Source organism: Leptonychotes weddellii, chromosome 4, assembly GCF_054177405.1.
Source record: "Leptonychotes weddellii isolate Sample4059 chromosome 4, ASM5417740v2, whole genome shotgun sequence".
Lineage (NCBI taxonomy): Eukaryota > Metazoa > Chordata > Mammalia > Carnivora > Phocidae > Leptonychotes > Leptonychotes weddellii.
In genome coordinates this window covers 13,862,783-13,885,896 of record NC_138372.1, presented here as the reverse complement: position 1 = coordinate 13,885,896, position 23,114 = coordinate 13,862,783, and the positions used below count along the sequence as shown (strand labels likewise).

Below are 23,114 nucleotides of genomic sequence, written 5' to 3'. Positions count from 1 at the left end.
ATTAGGTTGTAAGAATCACTCTTAAAGCCACATATTCAATTCAAAGCAAATATGTGTTCTTCAGTTGTAAATGTGCATTTAATTCTTCACAATTCCTGTAAGAGATGCTAGTCAAAAGGCACATCAGCAAGTAAAACAACACACTCTTAATTTCCATTTCATCATTGCTTCTAGCTCTGTTAGACTTGATTCAGTAGGTGGAGGAAGCTGTGCGGAAGTGCTTCCTCAGAGACCCCCCCCCCCCCCACCTCCCCGAGCTTTCCAGGCCTCACTGGCTGTCTCTTCATTCTGATACCTGAATATACTGACCAAATACAGCGTCCAGTTCAGAAAACATGCAGACCGAGGTCCTGGCTGCCACTTTCAAACAAGCCAGAATTCATTCCTGGAGTCCCCTGCTGCCTGGACCCTCACAGGGGTCTGGGAGGCTGGTAGGGCTTTTTGGCCCACAGTTAACCAGTTCCGGACCCTCTTTTCACCTGCTGAACTCTTGTGGATTTGTATTCCAATCTTTCTTACACATTGTTAGCACTTACACACAGGGGGCCTAGTGGTTACTTATCATTTCTTTTTAGTTAGGCCCTTTGGATTCATCTAGACCAGGGGTTGGCAAACCATGGCTTGGCCAGTGTGGCCTGCAAGCCAAAAGTGGTTTTCACGTTTTTAAACAGTTGAAAAAAAATTTAGAATATTTAGTGACACATGAAATTCAAATTTCAGTGTATTTACGCATTTTGGACTGCTTTTGTGCTCTAACAACGGGGAGTAGCCGTGACAGCTGCGGTATTTACCACGAGCCCTGTGCAGAGAGCCGCCAGCCCCTCTGGCTCCGCGCTGGTCTAGTTCTCTCAGCACAGGTGAGAACCTCATGCAGGTTACACGGCGCACCTAAAATCGCACAGCTCAGGTGAGTTAGTAGCTACAGACCGTGACCTTTGCCACCAGCTGTTCCTTCTACCTGCCAAGCCCAAGACCTTATCTCTAGCGCCGCCCGCAGCCCTCACAGACCAGCACCACACACAGGTTGCGAAGTTCTTTTAGTGATACGCCAGCGACAGCAGAGCCCTCATGGGGCTGCTCTCCAGGAGAAGAGGAGCAGGGCTGCCTGGCACAGCGCTTCGTACTCCAGGTTGGCCAGAAATAACATCTTCATCTTGGTTTCCACACAGCTCCTCTCTGTGAGCCTATCAGCCAGCAGAGTGGCAGCTGACTGTTGCAGGAGCCAGCCAATCATCTTGTCTAGTTTTAGATTCTTCAGGGCTAGAGTATGTTCACCCCAGAGGCTTAAATGAAGTACATTAGCAGCTACTCGGGCAGATGGTCTCTGTAACAGGCAGGGAAGCAGAAGCTTAGAACATCCTTGGCAAAGCATTCAACACAAAACCTGATTTAATGAATTCTTATTTTAGGGTCTTCCCTTCTCTGGCCCCAATCAAATTCTTGTCCACCCCTTTGTCTCTCCTTCCTATAATACCATTCACTCACCTGACACCTGCTGGCTGCTCTCTACCCCGTTCCAGGCTTTTCCAGGTGCACACGTGCCCCAGGCAGTCTGCATTGTTGAAATAGCCTCCCCATCAAGGAAGGCCCACAAACTGCCTGGGTCCTGGCACCCTCTGGAGTGCGGGGTCCTCTCATCACTTCGTAACTGGTAGCAGTGAGCACGAGCTGTGGCCCTACCAGCATGCTGCCCAGTGGAAGGAAGTGGTAGAACAGTAGCTTGAGCCCTGTCTGCCTTTGTGGGCCTGCCACGCCCGATCACGGCTTCAAACTGGCTAGCCTTTATTTTCCCTTATTAATTTCGAAATGTCCAGATCTGCTCTTGGGAGAGGCCTTCACATCTGTCTCATTAGGTGTCAACTGTTCCTATAAACTACAACTCCATTAAACATTTCTTAAAAATAGATCTTCTTCTAAGTAACTTAAACCATTAAAGCCAAGAAGAGTTGCACTGCTGGAATTCTAATTTGCTGGCCAGCTCCCCTAGTCCTGTCCATACTGAAGTTTGTTCTCCTGTACTTGGCCTTTATCTTTGTAAGAGGAGCCATCTGTCACTCTAGTCTTGCCCAAACCTGATCTTTACAATGGAACACAGACTTCCACAATCCCTGCAAACCCGGGGACGGCCTTACCTTGCTGGCCTCTCGCTGGAGCAGTGACCTCACCAGCTGTCTTGCATCTAGAGGCACCGACTCGGGCAGTGCGGGCAGCTGAGCCTCCTGGTAACTGCGGCTTTCAAGGTGGGCCCCGCCCTGGCCATAGAAGGGATTGGAGAGCCCGAAGATTTCGTAGGCGAGCGCACCGACAGCCCAGGCATCCGCCTTGCTGTAGTCGATCACCGCCTTGGGGCCAGGGCAGGCGGTGGACACCTGCTTGGAAAGCAACAGGTGAGCTTCAAGTTGCTGGCATTCCTAACGTATTCGTGTACCTACACAGCACCCGACTCACGGGCTAATCTGAACTCCGTCCCAAGGAATCCAGAATGTGAGTGAGCTGTGGCTCAGACCCAGAAGAATCTGCTTAGGCCGCCTACTCTGTGCTGACAAAACGCACATCTGTGAACATTAGGGAGGGCCAGATTCACAGGGCAAGGGACTTGTGCCAAATTAAGGGTCAGAAAAGATAGAGGTGTTGAGTAGGTAATGAGGCAGCGAGTCTTGTCCTCTCAGTCAGTGGAAACAAGATGGAGAAGTCTGCTGACAGCACAGGCCAGCTCGTCGGGACTCACCTCTGGAGCCATCAGGCAGCCGTTTCCGCCCCGATCCACATACCAGCTGGTGAAAGGCAGCTGCAGGCCGGTGCGCTCGTCAGCCAGGCAGCAACCGAAGTCTGTGATCACCAGCCAGGGGCAGCCATCTGGGGAAGGGACGGGCAGAGAGGAGTGATGATTCTCTCCTCTGAGAGGCCTTCGCAGGAGCCCTACTACAGACACCAAGATGTGGGTGAGGGGCTAACAGGGACGCAGTATCAGCCCAGGAATGCAGTGGGTGGCCACTCCCCGGAGCGCTCAATGGGAGGCCAGCTACAGGAGCACGACGATGCCTCCGGGAAAACCAAAGCCCTCAAGCAAAGAACTGGATAAAAGTTTGGCTCAATGTAACTGATCAGTAATCGGAGCTATCCCAAGACTGAAGGAGCTGCTCCTGGTTTGCTCAGTAGATGGCGCTTAGCTCTAAGAGCTCTCATGCCCCAAATATCTTTGATCTGAACTTGAAACCCCAAGTCCAAACCTAAGAAACAGGTTCATTAGGATTTAGTTATTTGTAAGAGGATTCACACAGACTTCCTTTAAAAAACTAGTTCCTCTAGCAATTTAATGGCACATTACTTTACATCTTATAGCTCAAAATTTACCCAATCTGTGACTCTCCTTTAAAATATCGCAGGTTAAGTGGCCATCCAGCCTCTACTTCAGTGCTTCCCGTGTGGGGAACTGGGGAACTCATTATTTCCAGGGGCAGCTGGGCTTACATTTGGACAGCTCTCACTGTTTGAAAATTCTTTTTTCTACTGAGCTAAGTCTACCTCTCTTTTCTTTGAGAAAACTTCCACCACCGAGGTTTTTGTTCTGTAAGTGGGCAACAGAAAGGAACTCTCGGGGACTATTAACCATCATTCCACAAGCCCCACAAAGAGAATGAAAGCCTCCATTTTGAAGGAGAGATTGCTCATCTCTTGGGTATAGAGCTAAATTAAGATACAACTTCTAACAGGACATAAAACCCAAAAGGACTGGAGGGGTCCTAAGTGTCTGCAGACCTGAAGTCTGGTGCCCCTGGAGGGCTGGGAAGGTGCGGCCAGGACCCACCTGCATCCAACTCCACGAGAATGTTGTCAGATTTTAAGTCTCTGTGCGCGACGCCCTGTTGAACCAGATGATCCACCGCCTCCAGCAGCTGCAAGATCATCACGGTGGCGAGGCGGGGGCTTGGGGTGTTCTCACGAAGGTACTGGCGCAGTGTGCAGGGATAGCTGGTGGAGAGGGTGACAGGGCCTCTGGCTGTCGCACATCAGTGGTCCCCCAGCATCTTCTTTACTATTAGGATGATGGGCCTTCCTCTTCCTCAAGTTTTTTGATCTTTTTCCCCGAGCATTCTTTCTGTTACCACCCACCATCCTCAAGTTAGGAAGGGAGAGCTGGGGCCCCACATGATGGAAGTAATGGAACAGATACTCCTTCCTCATGCCAGTGACAGCAATGCCAGGAGGTGTAGAGGGTTGGGGAGGAGAACTGGTTTTACACAACGGGTAGGCAAGCCACAGAGGGGGCAAGAGTCAAATGGACTAAAAACACCAGTGAGGCCCAGGTTCTGAATGAAGAGGAGACTGCGGTTTCATGAAAAGTCACTCCAAAGGGACCCCGCTTTCTGGGACAGTAAGGGGTGAGGGTCCTCCTCCCTGCCACCCCGTGCCTCCAGGTGCACAGAGGCACCCCCAGCTCCTACTTACTTCTTCATAACGAGGAAGAGCGTCCGCCCGTGGCCCAGGCCTTCGGGGTGAAGATGTGGGGGCAGCACATCAGGGTAGTCGACCAGGGCCCCTGGCAGCAGTGGTACAGAAGAGGTGAAGGCGCGAAAGACCCGGATGATGTTGGGGTGAGGGGCCAGTTGCTTGGGACCTCCCTTGGATCTTCTATTTCAGCCAAATGGGAGAGTCCAGTATCAGATACAACAGTTGGAAAGATAATTATGCCATGATAAATACTGACATTCACCCATTTTTTAATTTATCAAACATGTACTATAGATCTGCTATGTGTCAGGTGCAGAACCTGGTGTTAGAGCGAAAAAACAAACCCATAAAAATGACTTGTCACATTTGACGACTCTGCTCCGTCCACCTGTCCATCCATCAATCCCCATGCAGCAGAATACAGTGGTTAAGAGACTGGAATCAGACTATATGGCTTGAATTCCAGGTCTGCTACTGTAAGCCCCTGGCCAGGTTACTTCTCTGGGCTCAGTCTCAATTGCCAAAGGGAGTAAAGCAATAACCTAAGTTTTAAGGTTAATACTTACATAAAGGACCCATAATTTCTGATGGCAAGTTCTAGCATAACCCTTAAAGTGTAGTATGAGCTCAAACCTTTGTTGAGGGGCACCTGGGTAGCTCAGTCAGTGAAGCATCTGCCTTCAGCTCAGGTCATGATCCCCAGATCCTGGGATGGAGCCCTGCATCTGGCTCCCTGCTCAGCAGGGTGTCTGCTTCTCCCTCTCCCACTCCCCCTGCTTGTGTGCTCTCTCTCTCACGCTCTCTCAAATAAATAAAATCTTTAAAAAAAAAAAAAAACCCACAAAACCTTTGCTGAATGAACGAACAACGGACACAGAGGCAGTTTGTAGTACATCAGTCACCTGCCCATCCACCCCTCCTCCTCGGGGAGCCCCACACCCACAGCCCTGGTGAGGCACAGTGGCTGTGTTCTGGATGGTGTGCGTCAGCCTATGTCTCAGCCCCACCCCTCAGCCCGTACTCTCACTGGGTGGGCACCTGGCCTCAGGGCAAGGAGCCTGCAGTCACATCTGAGATACAAATGGTTGGTGGGAAAAGGGATGGGGGCCAGTTCAATTCTCTTTTTGAGGAGCACCAGTGGAAAAAACATGGTAGTAACTTAGCAGTCCATCTGCAATGGAGCTGAAGGTGAAGGATGCCATGAGACTTGATTGGGGCCGTGGGAAGCCAGAGATGTAGAAACCAAAGGCACACAGACACGGAAGAGCTATGGGGTAAGAAATAAGGACACTGGGGTGGCAGCAGAGAATGGAGCAGAAGCCCAGAGACATGAAGACAACACTGAGGGAGCAAGATGCCCGCCCCCATCTTAAGATCTGCCTCAGTTCCCGAGCTCTGCGGAGTCAGTCCATGTGTGGCCTACTGCTCTTTCTCTTGAGTCCATCTGAGTGCACCCCTGCAAGCAATCAAGGGAGTTGAAACGTTGTTCCTAGCCTTGGGCTACTGGGGCTAGAATCAGGATCCTAGCTCGAGGCTGTCCATGTCACAGTGGGGAAAGCTCTGCCCAGTTGTCGTGGGAGCCCACGGGAGGAGTGTGGCTGTGTGATGTATGTGTGTGGGGGGGTGTGTTTGAACTGAGACGAGTGGGACAGGAGGCTGTGGGGAGGGCGGCCCAAGGAGAGCTAACTGTGTGTACAGAAGACAGGCATGGAGGAGCGTGGTGCATGTGGGGGAGGGCAGTATGAATTCAGTATGGTAGAGCACAGGGTGTAAATGGGACAAGATCAGAGATCAGGTGGGAGAGGAAGGAGGAGCAGATCACAAGGGCCGAGCCTGAGTCCCCAGATGAGCAGAGGCTAGATGGAAATATGCCCAGAGTGCTCTCAGGGACCGAGCCACTGATGTCATCAGTACTTTAGGTAACAGACCTTCTGTCAAATTCATGGGATCATTCGACGGACATTTACTGAGCTGTAGGGGTACAGAGCCAACAAAACAGGAAAGCCCTGCCCTCAGAGTGCTCGTAGTACAACGGGAGAGGCAGGATAGACAAAGCCATCTATGATTTAAGGTCAGATGGTGATAAATGCTATGAAAACACCGCAAGCGGGGGAAGGGGCCGGAGGCCGGCAGGGAGGACTGCAGATGGGAGGTCTGCATCAGCAGGCTGGACACAGAACCGCCGGAGGGAACCCCCCCCGCCGCCGGCAACAGCCATTCCCTACCAAGGGCCAAGGAGCGGAGGAGGACACCAAGCCCACCGAGCTTCTGTCGGCCGGCATGGCGGCCCCTCAGGCACAGGAGAGCCTTCCAAACCACGGAAGCCGCTTTCCATGTGCTTTCTCGAGTCCCTGTGCCTGCCCTCCCGCTTCTGACAGCACTAGGTCTAGAAACCACCCACTAGTGAGCTGCCAAGACGCAGCTCTTCCCGATGGTCTGCAAATACGAGGGAGCACACCGTCGCACGCTTGGCACCGCACTGGGTCGCACGCGCAGCATTCATCTTCGCCGCCGTACACAGCGCCTACAAAGAGCTAGGAGCGCGGGCTGCCATCCGCCCCCTCTTCCCTCTGCGGAGTGGCCTCTTTGCTCACCTCTCTGCCCAGGTGGTGCCTATTCATCTTCAAAAGGCAGCAATGATGGGCCCTTCGAGAGGCCTTTCCAAATGGGCTCCCCTCAGCACCTGAGCATCCATGATTCTAGCACTTACCACCCTGACCTCTGCTCCCAACTTGTCTCGTTCCTCTGCCACACACAGAACTCTTGAGAACAGGCCACATTTTTTTTAAAAGCTCTTGGCACTGCCAAGACTGGAATGAGTGTTGCCTGCGCTGGGGCCAGAGTTCAGCTGGTATGGATGAGTGGCGTTCCCCCTGGGCATTACTTAACAACCAGAAGTCAGATCAGTTTTCCAACATTCTGAATTGGGCATTTTGGGACAGCCTCTCTCTGCTCCAGTGTGAATCAGCCACCTGCATCTTCAGTCGGAGTCAGATGATCTGCAATCTTTCCCAAGCTGAATTATCCAACAACTACAAAGCCACCATTAACTACATCACTCAGTGAGCATTTACTATCTTTTACATGTCCATCAGACACCGCTCTGTGGACACAGGTGAGGATTTTGCTCTCAAAGAACTCAGCCAGTCTGGTGGGCAGATGAGTGCTTACCTGTAAGTGACTGCTCCGTACTCCCCGCCCAAGGCCACTCGACTAGCTGGGACTAGCTCCTGGCTCATCGTCCTACAGATGGCTTCACTGGAGGAGCCTGCCTGGAACACAATCATGAATTCAGGGTTATACAGACCGGAGCAGGTCCAAGTCCTCCTTGTAATCTGGACCAGACAGCTACTGCCTAGAATTGTTTGTTTAAGATTTTATTTTTAAGTAATCTCTACACGCAATGGTGGGGCTTGAACTCACAACCCCAAAATCAAGAGTTGCACGCTCCACCGACTGAACCAGCCAGGTACTCCTAGAATTGGTTTTGACATTCAAGATAAAAGATAAACTCTCTGGGGGTACTTGGGTGGCTCAGGTCATGATCTCAGGGTCCTGGGATTGAGCCCCACGTCGGGATCCCTGCTCCGTGGGGAGTCTGCTTGTCCCTCTCCCTCTGCTCCTCCCCCTGCTCATGCTCTGTCTCTCAAATAAATAAAATCTTAAAAAAAAAAAAAAAGATAAACTCTCTGAAATAGCAAGCCAAGCTACTCTCTCCTGGGAGAGAGAGGCAGAGAATCCGTCTGTGCCAACTCCCAGGGGGCTTCAACATCACATCTCAAACTCTTGGCAGTTCGGGTGCCCAGGGCAGGAAGAGATGGCAAGATAGGGTGAGGGACCCTTCTTCCTGCCATCAATGCCTCCGGTCACCACCAGGCTCAAACTGGCCACTGGGTCACTAAGACTACCCCCAGCAGGCTGCCTTCAGCGGACAGGCAGAGCCGGACAAATCTGCCTTGGATAAGGTTGTGCTGAATCACAGGACGACCTTCCCCAGCCCCTCAGTAAAAAGGAACAACGGCAAGAACCAAAGATGAGCAAAAGCACCCGTTTTCCTTATTTCATTACAAAGGTCTCTCCAATCCTGTGGAACCCATTAGGAACCCTCTAGGAGTCAAGTCATTTAGCTTTTGTGTGTGCAACAGTCAGCATGCCCATCTGGAAGTTTTGATGCTAACCCTGGCTGTTTCACAGGCAAAGGCCTTGGCTACTTGTTAGCTAATCCCCTAGCTCGGAAAGGCAAGAGTCTAATAACCTTCATCCCCCAGGTCAAAACCAGAAACTGCATTCTTCAGTGTCTAGCATGAGCTGCCATGGCTGTGTCCCACCTTAGGCTTGGGCGGATGCTCTGGGCAGGAGAGAGAACATCGCATCTTAATTTTCTAAACCCACCTATATAGCAAGAAGAGAAAGAAATTGCTCTAGACAAAATCTTTGTTTTTGTGAAAGGAAAACACTCAATTTCCCTAAGCCTTGAGTCCTCCCAGAGTTGAGAGCAGGGAGGTGACAAACAAGCCTTTGATTTGGAGGGGAGATTGAAGGGGAGTCTGGAGGACAGGAGTGTGGCCTCTCCTCTCCAGTGAGGCAGGTCAGGGGAGCGAAAGAGGGAGGATGGTGGGAACGGCAGGCCCGAATTCAGCTAACTGGATCAGCTAACTGGATCATGAGGAACCAGGGGCTCAGGCACCTGCTGCTGTGTGTGGACCAGACCAGAAGTGTGGGCATCACCTGGGAGCTGGTTGGAAAGGCAGAATCCCAGCTCCCATCCCAGGCCAGCTGACCAGAATCTGCCTTTTAACTGGATCCTCAGGTGACTGGCAGACATTACAGTCTGAAACTGCTTCAGACTCTTGCATGAGAGGGCAAGGAAGCCTAACTATACAGGCGCCCATATGCTGTGGACAGCCCGCCTGTCTACCTCCTGGGAAAAAGCACTAGCCAGTTCACCAAGACCGGGGGTTGTTTTTTTTTTTTTTTTAAAGATTTTATTTATTTATTTGAGAGAGAGAGATCACAAGCAGGGGGAGGAGCAGAGGGAGAGGCAGACTCCTCTGCCAAGCAGGGAGCCCACAGGATCCCAGAACCTGGGATCACGACCTGAGCCGAAAGCAGATGCTTAGCCGACTGGGCCACCCAGTCGCCCGTGGTGTTTTGAGAAATGCCCAATTCAAAGATGAAAGGCCCCCTTCTCACCGAGATATTCCACATCATTTTGATGGCTAAGGGAAAGGCAGGGGCCTGGGAAGCTGGCTCCTCTTCTCGTGGAACGACATCCGGGCCTCTGCCTGGAAGAGGCCTGATGCTCTTCACCACCTCCAGGCTCTGGGGCAACACAGGCATGGTGGCTTCATACACAGCAGCACTGCAGCCCTTGCCAATGAACTGCCCTATCAGATACTCCTCCAGCCGGAAGCCCTGCCGGCGTCTGGTGTCCAAGGGGTCAGGCAGCAGCTTGTTTTTCTGGGTAAAAATTGCCTGTGAGGAACAAAACACGCACCATGAGCCAGGATGCCTAGTAAGGCTCAAGGGCAGTGGGGGAGGGGAGAGGGAGAGCCAGGCAAGGTCTTCAGTGACCAGATCAAGAGCTAGTAAAAACACAACCAAATGGGGTTTTACTGCTCATCCTGGGCTTAGGCCAACCTACCTCTCTCTCCCATTATTCAGAATAATGTTTTCTCAAACTCTGTACCTTCACTGCAGTCAGAGAACACTGCAAAACCTCTCACCTCTGCAGCTGGCCCACCTTACCTGCCAAGCTCCCCGCACAATGTTGGAGGCTTCTGATTACAGAGACAGCTCTCTGGGCAAGGGCCTTTGCAGGCAGCTACTGGATGGTTCTCGGGAGCTATGAAGGGGCAGCTCTCCTCAGATCTTCAGAGGAATACTAGGGCTGATGTTTGGTTAAGGCTTTGTCTGCTACCAGAGCCACTAATAAGGGTTTTGGAGTCTGTGTGTGGGCCGCTATCCTGGCACCTTGATCTGCCCGATTGTTCCCTTGGGCAATCAAGCAGTCCCATTTCTGGTGTCCCTGGCAGCAGACAACAGCTGCCTTCTTGGGTTCCAAACAGCTCTAATAATTCTAAAATACCTGAAGTCTACCTCCAGTTGTCTAGCTTCAGTTTGCAGGGCTTCAGGAGAAAGGGCAGCTTTAGGGAATGGGAGAAAATTGGAAACCTTAGTTTGGAAAATCATAACCAGATACTGGAGGAAACCAAAATTCAGGATCCAGCCCAGTTTTAGAGGCAAACAACAAAGAGCCAAAGACAGTTACTCTAACTTCCACGAATGTGTGATTTCTCTTTCTAAAATCACCCTCATTTCCACCCAAGATAGCCAAAGTAAGACTCCAGTTTTAACAATCTTGGCCTATTTATTTACATAAGTGCTGCAAGAATAAATAGTGATTGGCCATATAAGGTTTGCTTTATTTTTAAACAGAAAATCTGCTTTGCTGGAACTTTTCATAAGGAATTTCAGACTGAACTTTTAATAGTCTCTCAAGCCTAAGAAGCCAAGCCAAATACTTGTCATCAGACTTTGCCTGCAATATGTATTCTACAGATTTGGGTAAATTCCTCTCTTCTTGAGGTCCCCAAAATAACCTGAGGTTCCTGCACCTGCCAGGAAGTGACTTTCTTTATTCACCTGGTAAGGCTGCTGGGCACCCTATAAGCAAGGTACGAGGCTGATTTTTCCAAGGGGCTTCACTGACTCCATAAAGTCAACCTTAGTTCCTTAAAACTGTCTGGTCATATCTGAGTCTATGCATGTCACCCTCAAAGAGGACATTCCAGCCAAAGCATTGATAATATAACCAATGTTTCCAATTGTGTCCTATCATAAGAGCAGATTCTTACTGAACTTATGCAAACAAATACACTGCCATGAATACATAATACTCACTGAGAGTTTCTGAATCTGGAGGGATCAGGTGGGAAGAAAAAGATAAATGTTTCATATCTGTTTACAAAGGAATATTTTACCAAATTTCTGCAAGTCATAACAGCTTAAGAGAAAAAGTTTCCTTAAATCTGGAAAAGCAAACATTAAAGAACCAGGAACATTTCAAACAAGAGTAATCATCTTCCTTAATTCACTCAGTCCCATATTACTAATTCTTGTTCTGCTTCAATGCAGTTTTCCTGTTAGTTCCAGAAATTCTTACTCAATTTGGTTTTACGATTTTAAAGGTATCAGAGACCTGTACTTGTCAAAAGTCCTTTCCACGAATCTCCTTGAAGCTGAAACATATCTGTAACAGCATCAGAGTAAAACAATGACTGTAAATGACAAAAGACACAAAAATGGCCATGGTTTTTCTGTGACACACAATGCTTCAATAACTAGAATAAGTGATGACATTATACCAGGACATATCAAAATCTTGGGAATTTTATATAATTTCTGGAACGGTTATCGCATTCACCCATATAACATAATCTAAGGTTTATCACCACTTATTTGACAATGCTTCCCATGTAATATGACATACCAAATGAACAAGTCTCGTTAATAACAAGATTTCATTTAGAAGTTGAATCTTGGGAATTTGGTCAAAAATATCATAAGGTTTTAAAGCACATGCCTAAAGAGGATTACAGATCATTACAAAACTTAATAATTATCTATTTAACCAAGGTGGCATTAAGATTCTAAAGGCAAACAGAGCTCTCTGAAGAGCAAAACTTAGCTCTTTTAAGATTCAACTGTCTGAAATAATCAAAGACCTAATAAAGACAAAACATGGAAACTTTTCTTCTAGGAAAATTAAAGATAAAGACAAAAGGCCTTTGTTTATAATTTCTTAAGAGTAGACCAATATGGGATGCCTGGGTGGCTCAATCAGTGGGCATCTGTCTTCAGTTCAGGTCATGATCCCAGAGTCCTGGGGTCGAGTCCCGCATTGGGCTCCTTGCTCAGTGGGGAGCCTGCTTCTCCCTCTGCCTGCTACTCCCCCTGCCTGTCGTGCTCCCCCTCTCTCTCCAACAAATAAATAAAATCTTTAAAAAAAAAAAAAAAAGGAATAGACCAGTAACTAAGAAAATGGTCATTTTAATAGGAAAACCAAATCCCAATCTTGTATTGATGTACTTTTTTTTCCATCTTTTTTTTTTTTTTTTTAGATTTTATTTATTTATTTGTCAGAGAGGGAGAGAGCGCAAGCAGGGGGAGAAGCAGGCTCCCTGCTGAGCAATGAGCCCGATGTGGGACTTGATTCCAGGGCCCTGGGACCATGACCCCAGCCAAAAGCAGATGCTCAACCGACTGAGCCACCCAGGCATCCCATATTGATGTACTTCTGCGAGTAAAACTCATTCATTCCAACAAGATGAAATTTTAAAAAAATGTATGTTGTCCCTCCCTGTCACGGCCCATGTTGACGTATACTCATTGAGACAGGGCCAACCAGGGTGCTGCATGGATCTGAGCCTTTGTGGTGGGTGCTGCGATGTGCTGGCCAGAATCTCCATCAGGAATGAATGACCTTCAGCTGTGGGAATTGCCAACAGTCCTTAGCTCTCGGTGGTCATCAGGGAGGGCCCTGACTGAAGACAGCCGCCTTGCTGAGGTCATGCTCTTCCTAGGTGGTCCCGGTCCAATGACTGTTCATAGGAGTATATAAAATCCAGCCGTTTGCCCCAATTTCGGATGGTTCTGAAGGGTAATCCGGCCTTTGACTCCTTAGAGAAGAGGCTGAGGCTTCTGTTGATGTTGTATCACTGCTCGACCTCTGCCTGGTCCTGTTCTCTTAACCATCTGTTTCTTCCTGTCTCTTCCCCAGCTGTCGTCGATCTTTCCCTAATAAACTTCTTGACTAATCTCCATAATCGTGGTCCCGACCATCCACAAAATTCCTTCCCAAAGATTCCCTTCTCATAGATCTTCTACAACTTTTCTTCTTATATTCAGTTTTGTCCTAAGTTTTCCTTCTTTAAATAATCAGTCACACTTTCCTTACATAGAGTTGTTTCCCATAATAGAAGCCAAAAACAAACCTATGTTTGTTCTCAACAATTATGTTTAGATTATCCATGATACTTTATAACATGAACCTGACTTTCAGTAAATACAGGCAGAACAAAAGTTCTACCTCTACTACTGGCAACTTTAAAAACATGTCCATTGTAATTAAACCAACAACCTTAAATTAGCTTTAATATTGAATGTTTTCCCAGATCACATGAACTTGGAAGTATTTTTCTTGGTATTGGAATGCCCAATTCTTTTTTTTTTTTTTAAGATTTTATTTATTAGAGAGAGAGGAGAGAGCACAGAGGGAGAAGCAGACTCCCTGCGGGGCTCGACCCCAGGACCCCAAGATCATGACCTGAGCCGAAGACAGATGCTTAACCGAGATACCTAGGCGCCCCTGGAATGCCCAATTCTCACAACTACTTGCCTTTACACCAACTAAATTGAGCTCTTCTACAAATTAATTTTAGCAACACCATCCAGAGGTAGAGAAAAAAAATCTCACATTTACAACATCCATACATGGACACACAAATACACAAACGAGATGCAAACAAAATCTTAAAGGCCCAATTTCCAAATAGATCATAATTTATGGCTCCATTAATTGGGCATTTTTCTCCAGTCTAATGAATATTATTAAGCAGTGTTGCAAAACAAAGACTGCCCAAGTTTGGGCTGCATTGGGGAATCAAATTCACTTTCCATTTTCCAATTAGAACATGGCTGGTTTTGTCCAAAAATACCAAAAGCTGAAGCAACAGACAAACCAAATGGAGCCCTGAGTACCTCTGTGAGCACGGGTTCCTCCCCCAAAGCCAGGGCTTCACCTACTGAACGGAGCAGCTCCCTAGTCAACTCTCAGATGAGGAGGCCAAGGCTCAGAGATCCACACCAATCCCCCTATTTGGAGGCAACCCACCAGGAAGAGGAAATAAGCTCACGTGGCCTTGCACACGAAAGACTCACCGAGACCCGTGTCCAAACCGAGGCCAAAAACTGCTTCCTTGCTGCAAGAGTTAAATTAGGTGCCCAAGGCTGGCAGTGCCCAGTGGGGGTGGGACTTGGGACGGTCCCTAGGACAAAGAGCCCAGGCAGTCTCTCGGACTGGTCACCGCATTCCCCGTACTGGCTGGGGTCTGACCAGCCACAGGCTAAGCGCTCCCTCTGACTCGCAGCAAAATCACTGAGACAGCCAGTGCAGCAAGGTAAGGTTTTTGTTTTTTTTTGAGAGGCCACCAAATAAGGAGATGGGGGAAGAAGCCTCAAATCTGCCTCCCTGGAGGAGGAGAGTCAGCGATATTTCAAAGCAAGTGGAGAAAGTCTGGGTAAAAAGTTGCAGCTGTGCTTATTAGTCCTATTAACCCCTTGGTTACCGGTTTCACGTTCACATGTCACTCTTCTGCTCAAACACCTAACTTTTATTCAGCAACTTGGCCTGGCGCTTCCTATTTGTGAAAGCTTTCACCAGGCTCTACTGTGCAGTACCCATACTTATCTTTCATACGACTCTCTCTAACCCTAACCCTCTATCCGAACCTGTTTCTGTGGAGTTGCTCTGCCTGGCTCATCCCTACTTATCCGTCAAGTCCCAGCTGAAGCTCCTCCCTCCTCCAGAACCAGCCTGCACAACCCAGCCCACAGCAACCTGTCCTGGAGGATTCCTACAGCACTGGCTATCTATAAGCTAATATACCTTGTGTGAGAACTTTTACCTTTAAAAAAAAAAAAAGAAAGTCTGTCTTGCCTTGCCAACTAGTTTCTAAACTCCATGGAGCAGAAGCAATGTTCTGTAGAGTAATCCTTTATCAACCGTGGCTTTGAGAATGAGATATATTTTTTAAGTTTTAATTTTGAAATAATTTAGACTCACAAGTTGCAAAAAAAAAAAAAATAGTACGAAGCGTCCTGTGTCCCTTCCACCCAGTTTCCTCCCATGGTGACATCTTATAAAGCAGCGATTCAATATCAAAACCAGGACAGTGAATTGGTACACTGCTGTCAACTAGACTACAGACCTTATTCAGTTTTCACCATCTTTTTATTTTTATTTTTTTAAAGATTTTATTTCTTTATTTGACAGAGAGAGAGACAGCGAGAGAGGGAACACAAGCAGGGGGAGTGGGAGAGGGAGAAGTAGGCTTCCCGCTGAGCGCGGAGCCCGATGTGGGGCTCGATCCCAGGACCCTGGGATCATGACCTGAGTCAAAGGCAGAAGCATAATGACTGAGCCACCCAGGCGCCCCTTCACCATCTTTTTAAACCTGCATTCATTCGTGTGTGTGCGTGTGTGTGTGTGTATATGCAGCTCTATGCAACTTTTTTTTTAATAGATGAAGTTTAATATAAAGAATTAACTGAGGGACGCCTAGGTGGCTCAGTTGGTTAAGGGTTGGCCTTTGGCTCGGGTCATGATCATGATCCCAGGGTCTTGGGATCGAGTCCCGCATCAGGCTCCTTGTTCAGCGGGGAGTCTGCTCCCCCTGCTTGTGCACGTCCCCCCTCCCCCCCACAAATAAATATTTTTTAAAAATAAAGAATTAATTGATTTTAACAGCAAACTGAAATAACAAGAGATTCACTGGTAAGGGGCCTTGGCATGTACTAAATCCCCGGTGGGGAGTCATTCTCAGGGAGGCACTGCTCTCTGGAACTGCGGGGGCGGGGGCGGTTTCCAGGGGAAGCTACTGACCACCTGGCACTTCAGGAGCCACATGCTGGGGAGGCCGCATGCAACGCAGGTGCCCAGGAGCCCGCAGAGCAAGCACATGGGCAGGGAACCAGGAAGCAAAAGCCCTTCCTCCTGTAATCTCTCCTGGACCCTCTACTGACAGTGATAAGTGACTTACCCTGTCACTTAGCAAAGGAAAACTGTTTCAAAGGCCCAGGTCAATTTTCACGGAGCCAACAAGAAAGCTGAACTTGGAGCTGAGTCAATAAATTGGTAAGCGGGAACACTGTGGGACTTAGGGCACTACCGGCATTTAGTGAGTGGAGAGGCCTGGGATGCTGCAGTGAGCGGTGAGCTGAGCTGTCTCACACAGGGAAGCAGCAGCCCTGAAATATGCCAGGAGCACCTCTGTATCAGTCAGGGTCCCGGCAGGAAACGGCAGCATACTCAAATAAGGATACTTTGAGAAGAGTCTCTGGACATGGTAGGGGCAGGGCTGGGAAACCACAGGGGGAGTGCAGCTCCCTGGGGCTGCTTACCTCCCCCAGGCCTGAAGAGGCAGGAGGCGGCTGTTGGAACCCAGGAGAGAAGCGTGTGGGAAGAGCTGCCCGACTGGATGATAGGAGCGGTGACCTTTCAGCATGGGGTGCAGCCAGCCACAGCCCCTGAGGTGGGGAATAAATACCCCAACCTCATGCTCTCCCCTCCGACCTGCCATGCCACACCCCTCATCCCACCCCGACCCCCACGTTGAGTGAACCAAGATGGAAGACAGAAGGATGGAGAACTGTCAGACACTCCCCGGAGTCCACTGAGACCCAGCTTGATGGGGAGGGGACCGAGGGCTAGGCAGGAATGCGGCTGGCTGTGTCTGGAGACTGCTCCTCTGGCCCTAACTCGGGGCCCTGAGCCCAGTGAGCCCCCAGAACCTCGCAGCTGGACAGCATCTCCTCCAACAAGATCCGAGTGAGGGCCAGGTTGGGCATGGCAGGGAAGTCTGCGACGTCCAGCCTGCGGAGGGTCAGAGGCCGTCCAGGCCGTGGTAGCTGGCAGCCCAGCCGCTGACATCGACAGCCTCCAGAGGCACTGCCTGGAACTTCGAGAACTCAAGAGAGAAGTGGCCATGCTCATCTGACCATATCCACTCCTTGCCCTGAAACGGCTGGCCTCCCTGCTTCAGGATGTAACAGGCACCCCTGAAGTATGGGCCATATCGCCCCGTGATGAAGGTGAAAGGTCGATTTTTCTGGTGCACCTGCAACACCTGCTTTTGGAGCAGGTACTCTCTCAGAGCCTCCACGTCACAGAAGCGGTCAGCCAGGACCTGGAGCAGCGACCTCCCCTTCTTCCAACTGCCTTCTGGGGCCACCGCCCTGCCCAGGCCATGGATCCCACCGGTACCCCCCGTTCCAGGCCAGGGCCACCAGGTGCAAGGACTCTTAAAGCCCCCAAACTCTTCCTTCAACCTCCTTCCAGTCTTCTCTTAGCCTGCTCCAACCCTGCCCTGGACGCCACCACCTTGCTAGACTGCCAACTGTATGCAGACTGATCCCATGTACAGATTTGTGTGATCACCACCACAATCAAGGTTCAGAACTGTGCCATCACTGCAGAAGAACTCCTTCGTGCCACCTCTGTATCTGCACTACCCCCACCCCGCCCCTGTCCTCTGGCAACCACTGATCTGTTCCCCATCTCTATAGTTTTATCATTTTAAGAATGTTACAGAAATGGGGGGGTGGGAGGATGGGTTGGCCTGGTGGTGGGTACTGAGGAGGGCACGTTCTGCATGGAGCACTGGGTGTTATGCACAAACAATGAATCATGGAACACTTCATCTAGAACTAATGATGTAATGTATGGGGATTAACATAAGAATAAAAATAAATAAATAAATAAATAAATGTATGCAAATTAAAAAAAAAAAAAGAATGTTACAGAAATGGAATCACACAGTATGTACCCTTCGGGGACTGTCTTTTTTCACTAGGCATAATATCTTTGAGGTTTATTTAGGTTGTTACCTGTATCAATAATTGATTCCTAGTTATTACTTAATATTTATGTACAGATGTACCAGAGTTAAACAATTTACCTGCCGAAGGATGTTGGGGTTGTTTTAATATTTTGCTATTATGAATAATGCTGCTATGAACATTCATGTACAGGGTTTAAAATTATTTTCACAAATTGTGTTAAAACAGACATAACATAAAATGGACTACTTTAATCACTTTTAAATGCAGCGTCAATGGCACTAAGCACATTCACAGGCCTGTGCAACCATCACCACCATCTACCTCCAGAACTCTCTTCGTCTGGCAAAACTGAAACTCCACACACATTAAACACTAACTGCCCACTCCCTCCTCCCTCCAGTGCCTGGTAGCCACCATTCCACTTTCTGTTCTGTGACTCTGACTACTCTAAGTACCTCATATAAGTGGAATCATACAATATCTCTCCTCGTGACTGGCTTCTTTCACTTAGCATAATGTCCTCAAATTTCATCCATGTTGTAGGATGTGTCAAAACTTCTTTTCAAGGCTGAATAATACTCCATTGTATGCAGACACCATACTCTGCTTACCCATTCATCCATCCATGGACATCTGGGTTGCTTCTGACTATTGTGAATAATGCTGCTATGTACATGGGTGTACAAACATCTGCTCAAGTCCCTGCTTTCATTTCTTTGGGGCATATCCCCAGAAGTGGAACTCCTGGGTCAAATGATAATTCTATTTTTAATTTTGGGGTAACTGCCATACTGTTTTCCACATCCACTGCTGACAAGGAGAGCAGCTGGGGACTGGACCACATGTCACCCGTCACCCAAACTGGCCAGAGCTCAAACATGAGACACTCTGGTCACGAGTAAGAACAACTGGAACAAGGGCTGGAAACCAGGAAACATGGGAGACACTGCCCAGTCCTTAAACAGCTGTGTCCTTGGGCAAGTAACTCCATCTTCCCCGACCTCAGCCCTACGCTGTACCACACAGGCGCTGAGCTAACTCCGTGAGTGGTTTCAGACCCCGGAAGGCTGACCGACCTGGAAGAAATGGGAATTGGGCCAGCAGATGGCCTTCAGACCTGAACCGCAACAGTGGCTCTTCCTGGGTCTCCTGCCTGCCTGTCGACCCTGCAGATTTTGGATTTGCCAGCTTCCACAACTACAGAGCCAATTCCTTAAAATAAATCTCTCTCGCGCTTTTTTTTTTTTTTTAAATAAACATATGCTATTGGTTCTGTTTGTCTGGAAAAGCCTAATACAGATTTTGGTTGAGTAGAAACAGAGGTCTCTGTGCTATTTTAAGCATTTACAAAGCCTCCCCTCCCCCATATCCAGTGACTCCTGACAACTTTACACAGGTTAATGAAAACTGTTACGTCTTATGTTTTCTACTGCTGTTCATAGTTTTTACTTTGGCTTCAGCTATGTCACTGACTGGCTAAACTGTGGAGGCTTAGGTTAAAGGCACAGGCTTTGGAGAGTCAGACTTTGGGCACTGTCTGCTAATAGCTGTGTGACTTCGAGCAAATTACTTCACCTCTCTGAGTACTTTTCCTCGTCCGTAAACTGGGGATGACAACTATCTCAGGGAAAGAAGTGTCATGATTTAATTGTCATTACATTTTAGAAAACTTAGACAAAGCCATCAGCCACGGTGCAGCGGGCACTAAAACTAGCAGCATGTCTTCCAGAACATGCCGTTTGAGGAAGGGAACATGTGAGGCGCTGGCCCCAAATCAGGAGTGCAGTATCACTGCAAATGAACCTCAACTGGTGATGTCCAACGCATTTCCAGCTGGGACAGACGTAGAGCTTGACCCCATGGCCCCAGGCAGCAGGTGACCCCCCCGGCCCCGCCCCCGCACTAGCCCCGCCCCGCCCCCGGGCTTGCGCTCACCTGGATCTCCTGACAGGCCGACGCCGCCCGCCGACCCTCCGCTTGCTTCTCCTCGATGAGGCCCAGGCCCAGTCCGAAGGCCAGAAAGACGGCCCGGCCGCAAGGGCCCGCGCCACCCCGGGCCCGCACCGTGAACTGCCGCTGGAGCCGCGCCGCCAGCCCCGCCACCGACTGGCGGAAGAAGCGGTAGCGGTCGGGGAGCCCGAGCCCGAGCCGGCGCCGCTCCGCGCCGGGTCCCGCGGCCTGGCCGGGGCGTTCTCCGCGGCGCCAGGCTGCCGCGGGGCCCGGCCGCTCGGGCCGCCCCCAGACGTAGGCCGAGCCAGGCTTGGCGGTGAAGCGCAGCAGCAGCGCTCGACCCAGCTGCAGGCCGCGGCCCAGCGCCTGTCGCACCGCCATGGTGGCACCGCGACCCAGTTCCCTCCAGCCGCCCCAAGCGTCCGGGACGCTCCGCACCACAACAAACTTCGGGGCGGTGCCTCTGCGCAGGCGCGGGCGCCGGGGGGCGGGGGGGCGGGGGGCGGGACCGCCGCTCTGGCGGTTCCCCCGCTGGGCGCGAGGGGGCGCCGTGCGCGCACCTGCGCGGCGGGTAGCTTCTCGCCCAAGTGACCTTTGTTTTTGTTTTAAGATTTTATTTATTTATTTATTTGAGAGAGAATGAGAGACAGCACGAGAGGGAAGAGGGTCAGACGGAGAAGCAGACCCCCCGCTGAGCAGGGAGCCCGATGCGGGACTCGATCCTGGGACTCCAGATCATGACCTGAGCTGAAGGCAGTCGCTTAACCAACTGAGCCACCCAGGCGCCCCCAAGTGCACTTTGAATCCAGCGTGGAGGGGTTAAGAGTTCTGAGCGTGAACATCGCTGGTCCTGGGCAAAATCGAGAAACTGAGAAAGGAAACTATTTATTGACCATCACCCGCCGCGCCAGACTCTACATCTGCTAATTCATTTCATTTTCGCCCAGGAATGTCATTTTTATAGATAAGGAAACTGAGGCATGGAAAGGGTGGTGACAGTCTGTGGTCACATGCGGTGTCAGAGCTGAGATTAAAGTTCACGTTGCCCTGATTGTTGAGTCCTTGCCCACTGTACTACATGGATGGAGGTTTCTGTGATTTGTCTTGCATAACTGACCACCCAGACCCGCACCCACACAGGCAGGCTAAAAAATGTCGTTTGTGAGACTTGTCCTGCATGAGTGACCTTGGGAGCCTGGTTAGTTGACATTAGCTCGCCTCCAGGTCAGAACTGGCCCTTGTGGGGGTGACTGGGTGGCTCAGTCATTTGAGCGTCTCTGCCTTCGGCTCAGGTCATGAGCTCAGGGTCCTGGGATCAAGTCCCAACTTAGTCTCCCTGCTCAGCGAAGAGTCTGCTTTTTCCTCTCCCTCTGCCCTTTGTTTCCCCCCCCCACCCACCCCGGCTTGTGCTTTCTCTCTCTCAAATAAATAAATAAAATCTTAAAAAAACAAAAACAGAACAAAAACCCAGACACCAAAGAGCTATAAATCTTGCCTTATATCCCCTTTGGGTCTAGGCTGGGCTGGCCCCCCAGAATGGAATCTGGGAGGGGAGGAAAACACATCTAGCCCAGGCTCCTTGAAGATGTAAAGACATGATAAGAGAGGAATGCAGCTTGCTCCAAACCGCATGTAGGCAAACAAATGTTTAACTTCACACTCCATTATTTTGCCATATAAATCTGGCCTTTATGGGGATGGTCAGTTGAAAGTCTCACTTGAGGGGAGGATGCTCCACCCAGGCCTTTCAATGGGGACTCCAGCCTGGCTGTCTCCACAGGGAGACCAGCTGATGAGGTTGGCTGTTTTAAGTACCCGATCTGATGTAACTTCGCCTTATTCTCCTTTGCTGCTTACTAGTACCCTTGTTGATGTGTAGATTCCTTTGTTTTTCCCTTTCCACTTCTGTTTCTACTCAGTTTTTATGATAGCAATAAAGTTTTCCTTTCTCAAAACTCAAGTACAGCTATCGTGAATTCCTTTTTCTTTCTTTTTAAAGATTTTATTTATTTGACAGAGAGAGACACAGCAAGAGAGGGAATACAAGCCGGGGGAGTGGGAGAGGGAGAAGCAGGCTTCCCGCCGAGCAGGGAGCCCGATGTGGGGCTCGATCCCAGGACCCTGGGATCATGACCTGAGCCGAAGGCAGACGCTTAATGACTGAGCCACCCAGGGGCCCCTCGTGAATTTCTTTTTCAAAACACCGCCCCGCTCCTCATGCCCTTAGGCTCCTCTCTACAAGCCCACAGTCCTCTTCCCTTCTTAGGACCCCCCTAAGAGAAATCTCACCCGAAGTCCATGTTTTTCCGATGAGTAAGCTAAGGTCCCAAGACATGGAGCCACCCGTCCAGAGTTACACTGCCTGTCAGTGGCAGAGCCCTGTTACCAAAGCCACTGCTAGGAATGGCTGATAAGGGATTTGTACTGAGTGATTTCTTTTTTCTCTCCTTTTCTTGACTTTGTTTTTAATGGGAAATTTCAAACATACACAAAAAATAGAATTTAGTAAACCCTATGTACCTGTTATCCGGCTTCAACAACTACCGACAAATAGCCATTATTTTATTTATTTATACCTTCCTACTAACCCTCCCCCCATTACTTTAAAGCAAATCTCAGACATTATATTTCATTTATAAATACTTTAGTATCTATCTCTAAGAGATAACAATTCTTAAAATAAAAAAAAAAAACAATCCATTGACCATACTATTACCATCTCTAAAAAGATTAACATGAACTCCATAATATCATTTACTCTCCAGTTGATATTCAGATTTCTCCATCGTTTTATTTTCTTTTACAGTTATTCAGATTGGGATCCAAACAAGGTCTACATAATTTATTTGGGTCAGTGAGTTTTTTTTTTTTAAGATTTTATTTATTTATTTGACAGAGAGAGACACAGCGAGAGAGGGAACACAAGCAGAGGGAGTGGGAGAGAGAGAGGCAGGCTTCCGCAGAGCAGGGAGCCCAATGCGGGGCTCGATCCCAGGACCCTGGGATCATGACCTGAGCCGAAGGCAGATGCTTAACGACTCAGCCATCCAGGCACCCCCTGGGTCAGTGAGTTATTCTTTAACAAGAAA

General features: G+C 49.3%; 1 protein-coding gene and 1 pseudogene across 1 annotated transcript; both read right to left on the bottom strand.

The window, feature by feature from the left end:
- Positions 1 to 34: 34 nt before the first annotated feature.
- PINK1 (PTEN induced kinase 1) lies at positions 35 to 20,475 on the bottom strand. Its single transcript, XM_006738165.3, has 8 exons — positions 20,011 to 20,475; positions 9,646 to 9,927; positions 7,624 to 7,724; positions 4,450 to 4,632; positions 3,809 to 3,972; positions 2,729 to 2,856; positions 2,133 to 2,369; positions 35 to 1,324 (listed from the first exon to the last, which is right to left on the bottom strand). The coding sequence occupies exons 1-8, from the start codon at positions 20,404 to 20,406 to the stop codon at positions 1,067 to 1,069; spliced, it is 1,749 nt and encodes a 582-aa protein (XP_006738228.2). The 5' UTR covers positions 20,407 to 20,475; the 3' UTR covers positions 35 to 1,066.
- On the bottom strand, positions 15,791 to 18,919 carry LOC102738698 (distal membrane-arm assembly complex protein 2 pseudogene; annotated as a pseudogene).
- Positions 20,476 to 23,114: the final 2,639 nt, after the last annotated feature.

Excerpts from the sequence above, each read along its gene's own strand:
- PINK1 (XM_006738165.3), bottom strand. The coding sequence starts at position 20,406 with ATGGCGGTGCGACAGGCGCTGGGCCGCGGCCTGCAGCTGGGTCGAGCG. Across the intron at positions 3,973-4,449 it reads CTCTTCCTCGTTATGAAGAA|CTATCCCTGCACACTGCGCC; the intron begins GTAAGTAGGAGC and ends CCTCTCCACCAG. Across the intron at positions 2,857-3,808 it reads TCTCGTGGAGTTGGATGCAG|ATGGCTGCCCCTGGCTGGTG; the intron begins GTGGGTCCTGGC and ends TCCCTTCCCCAG.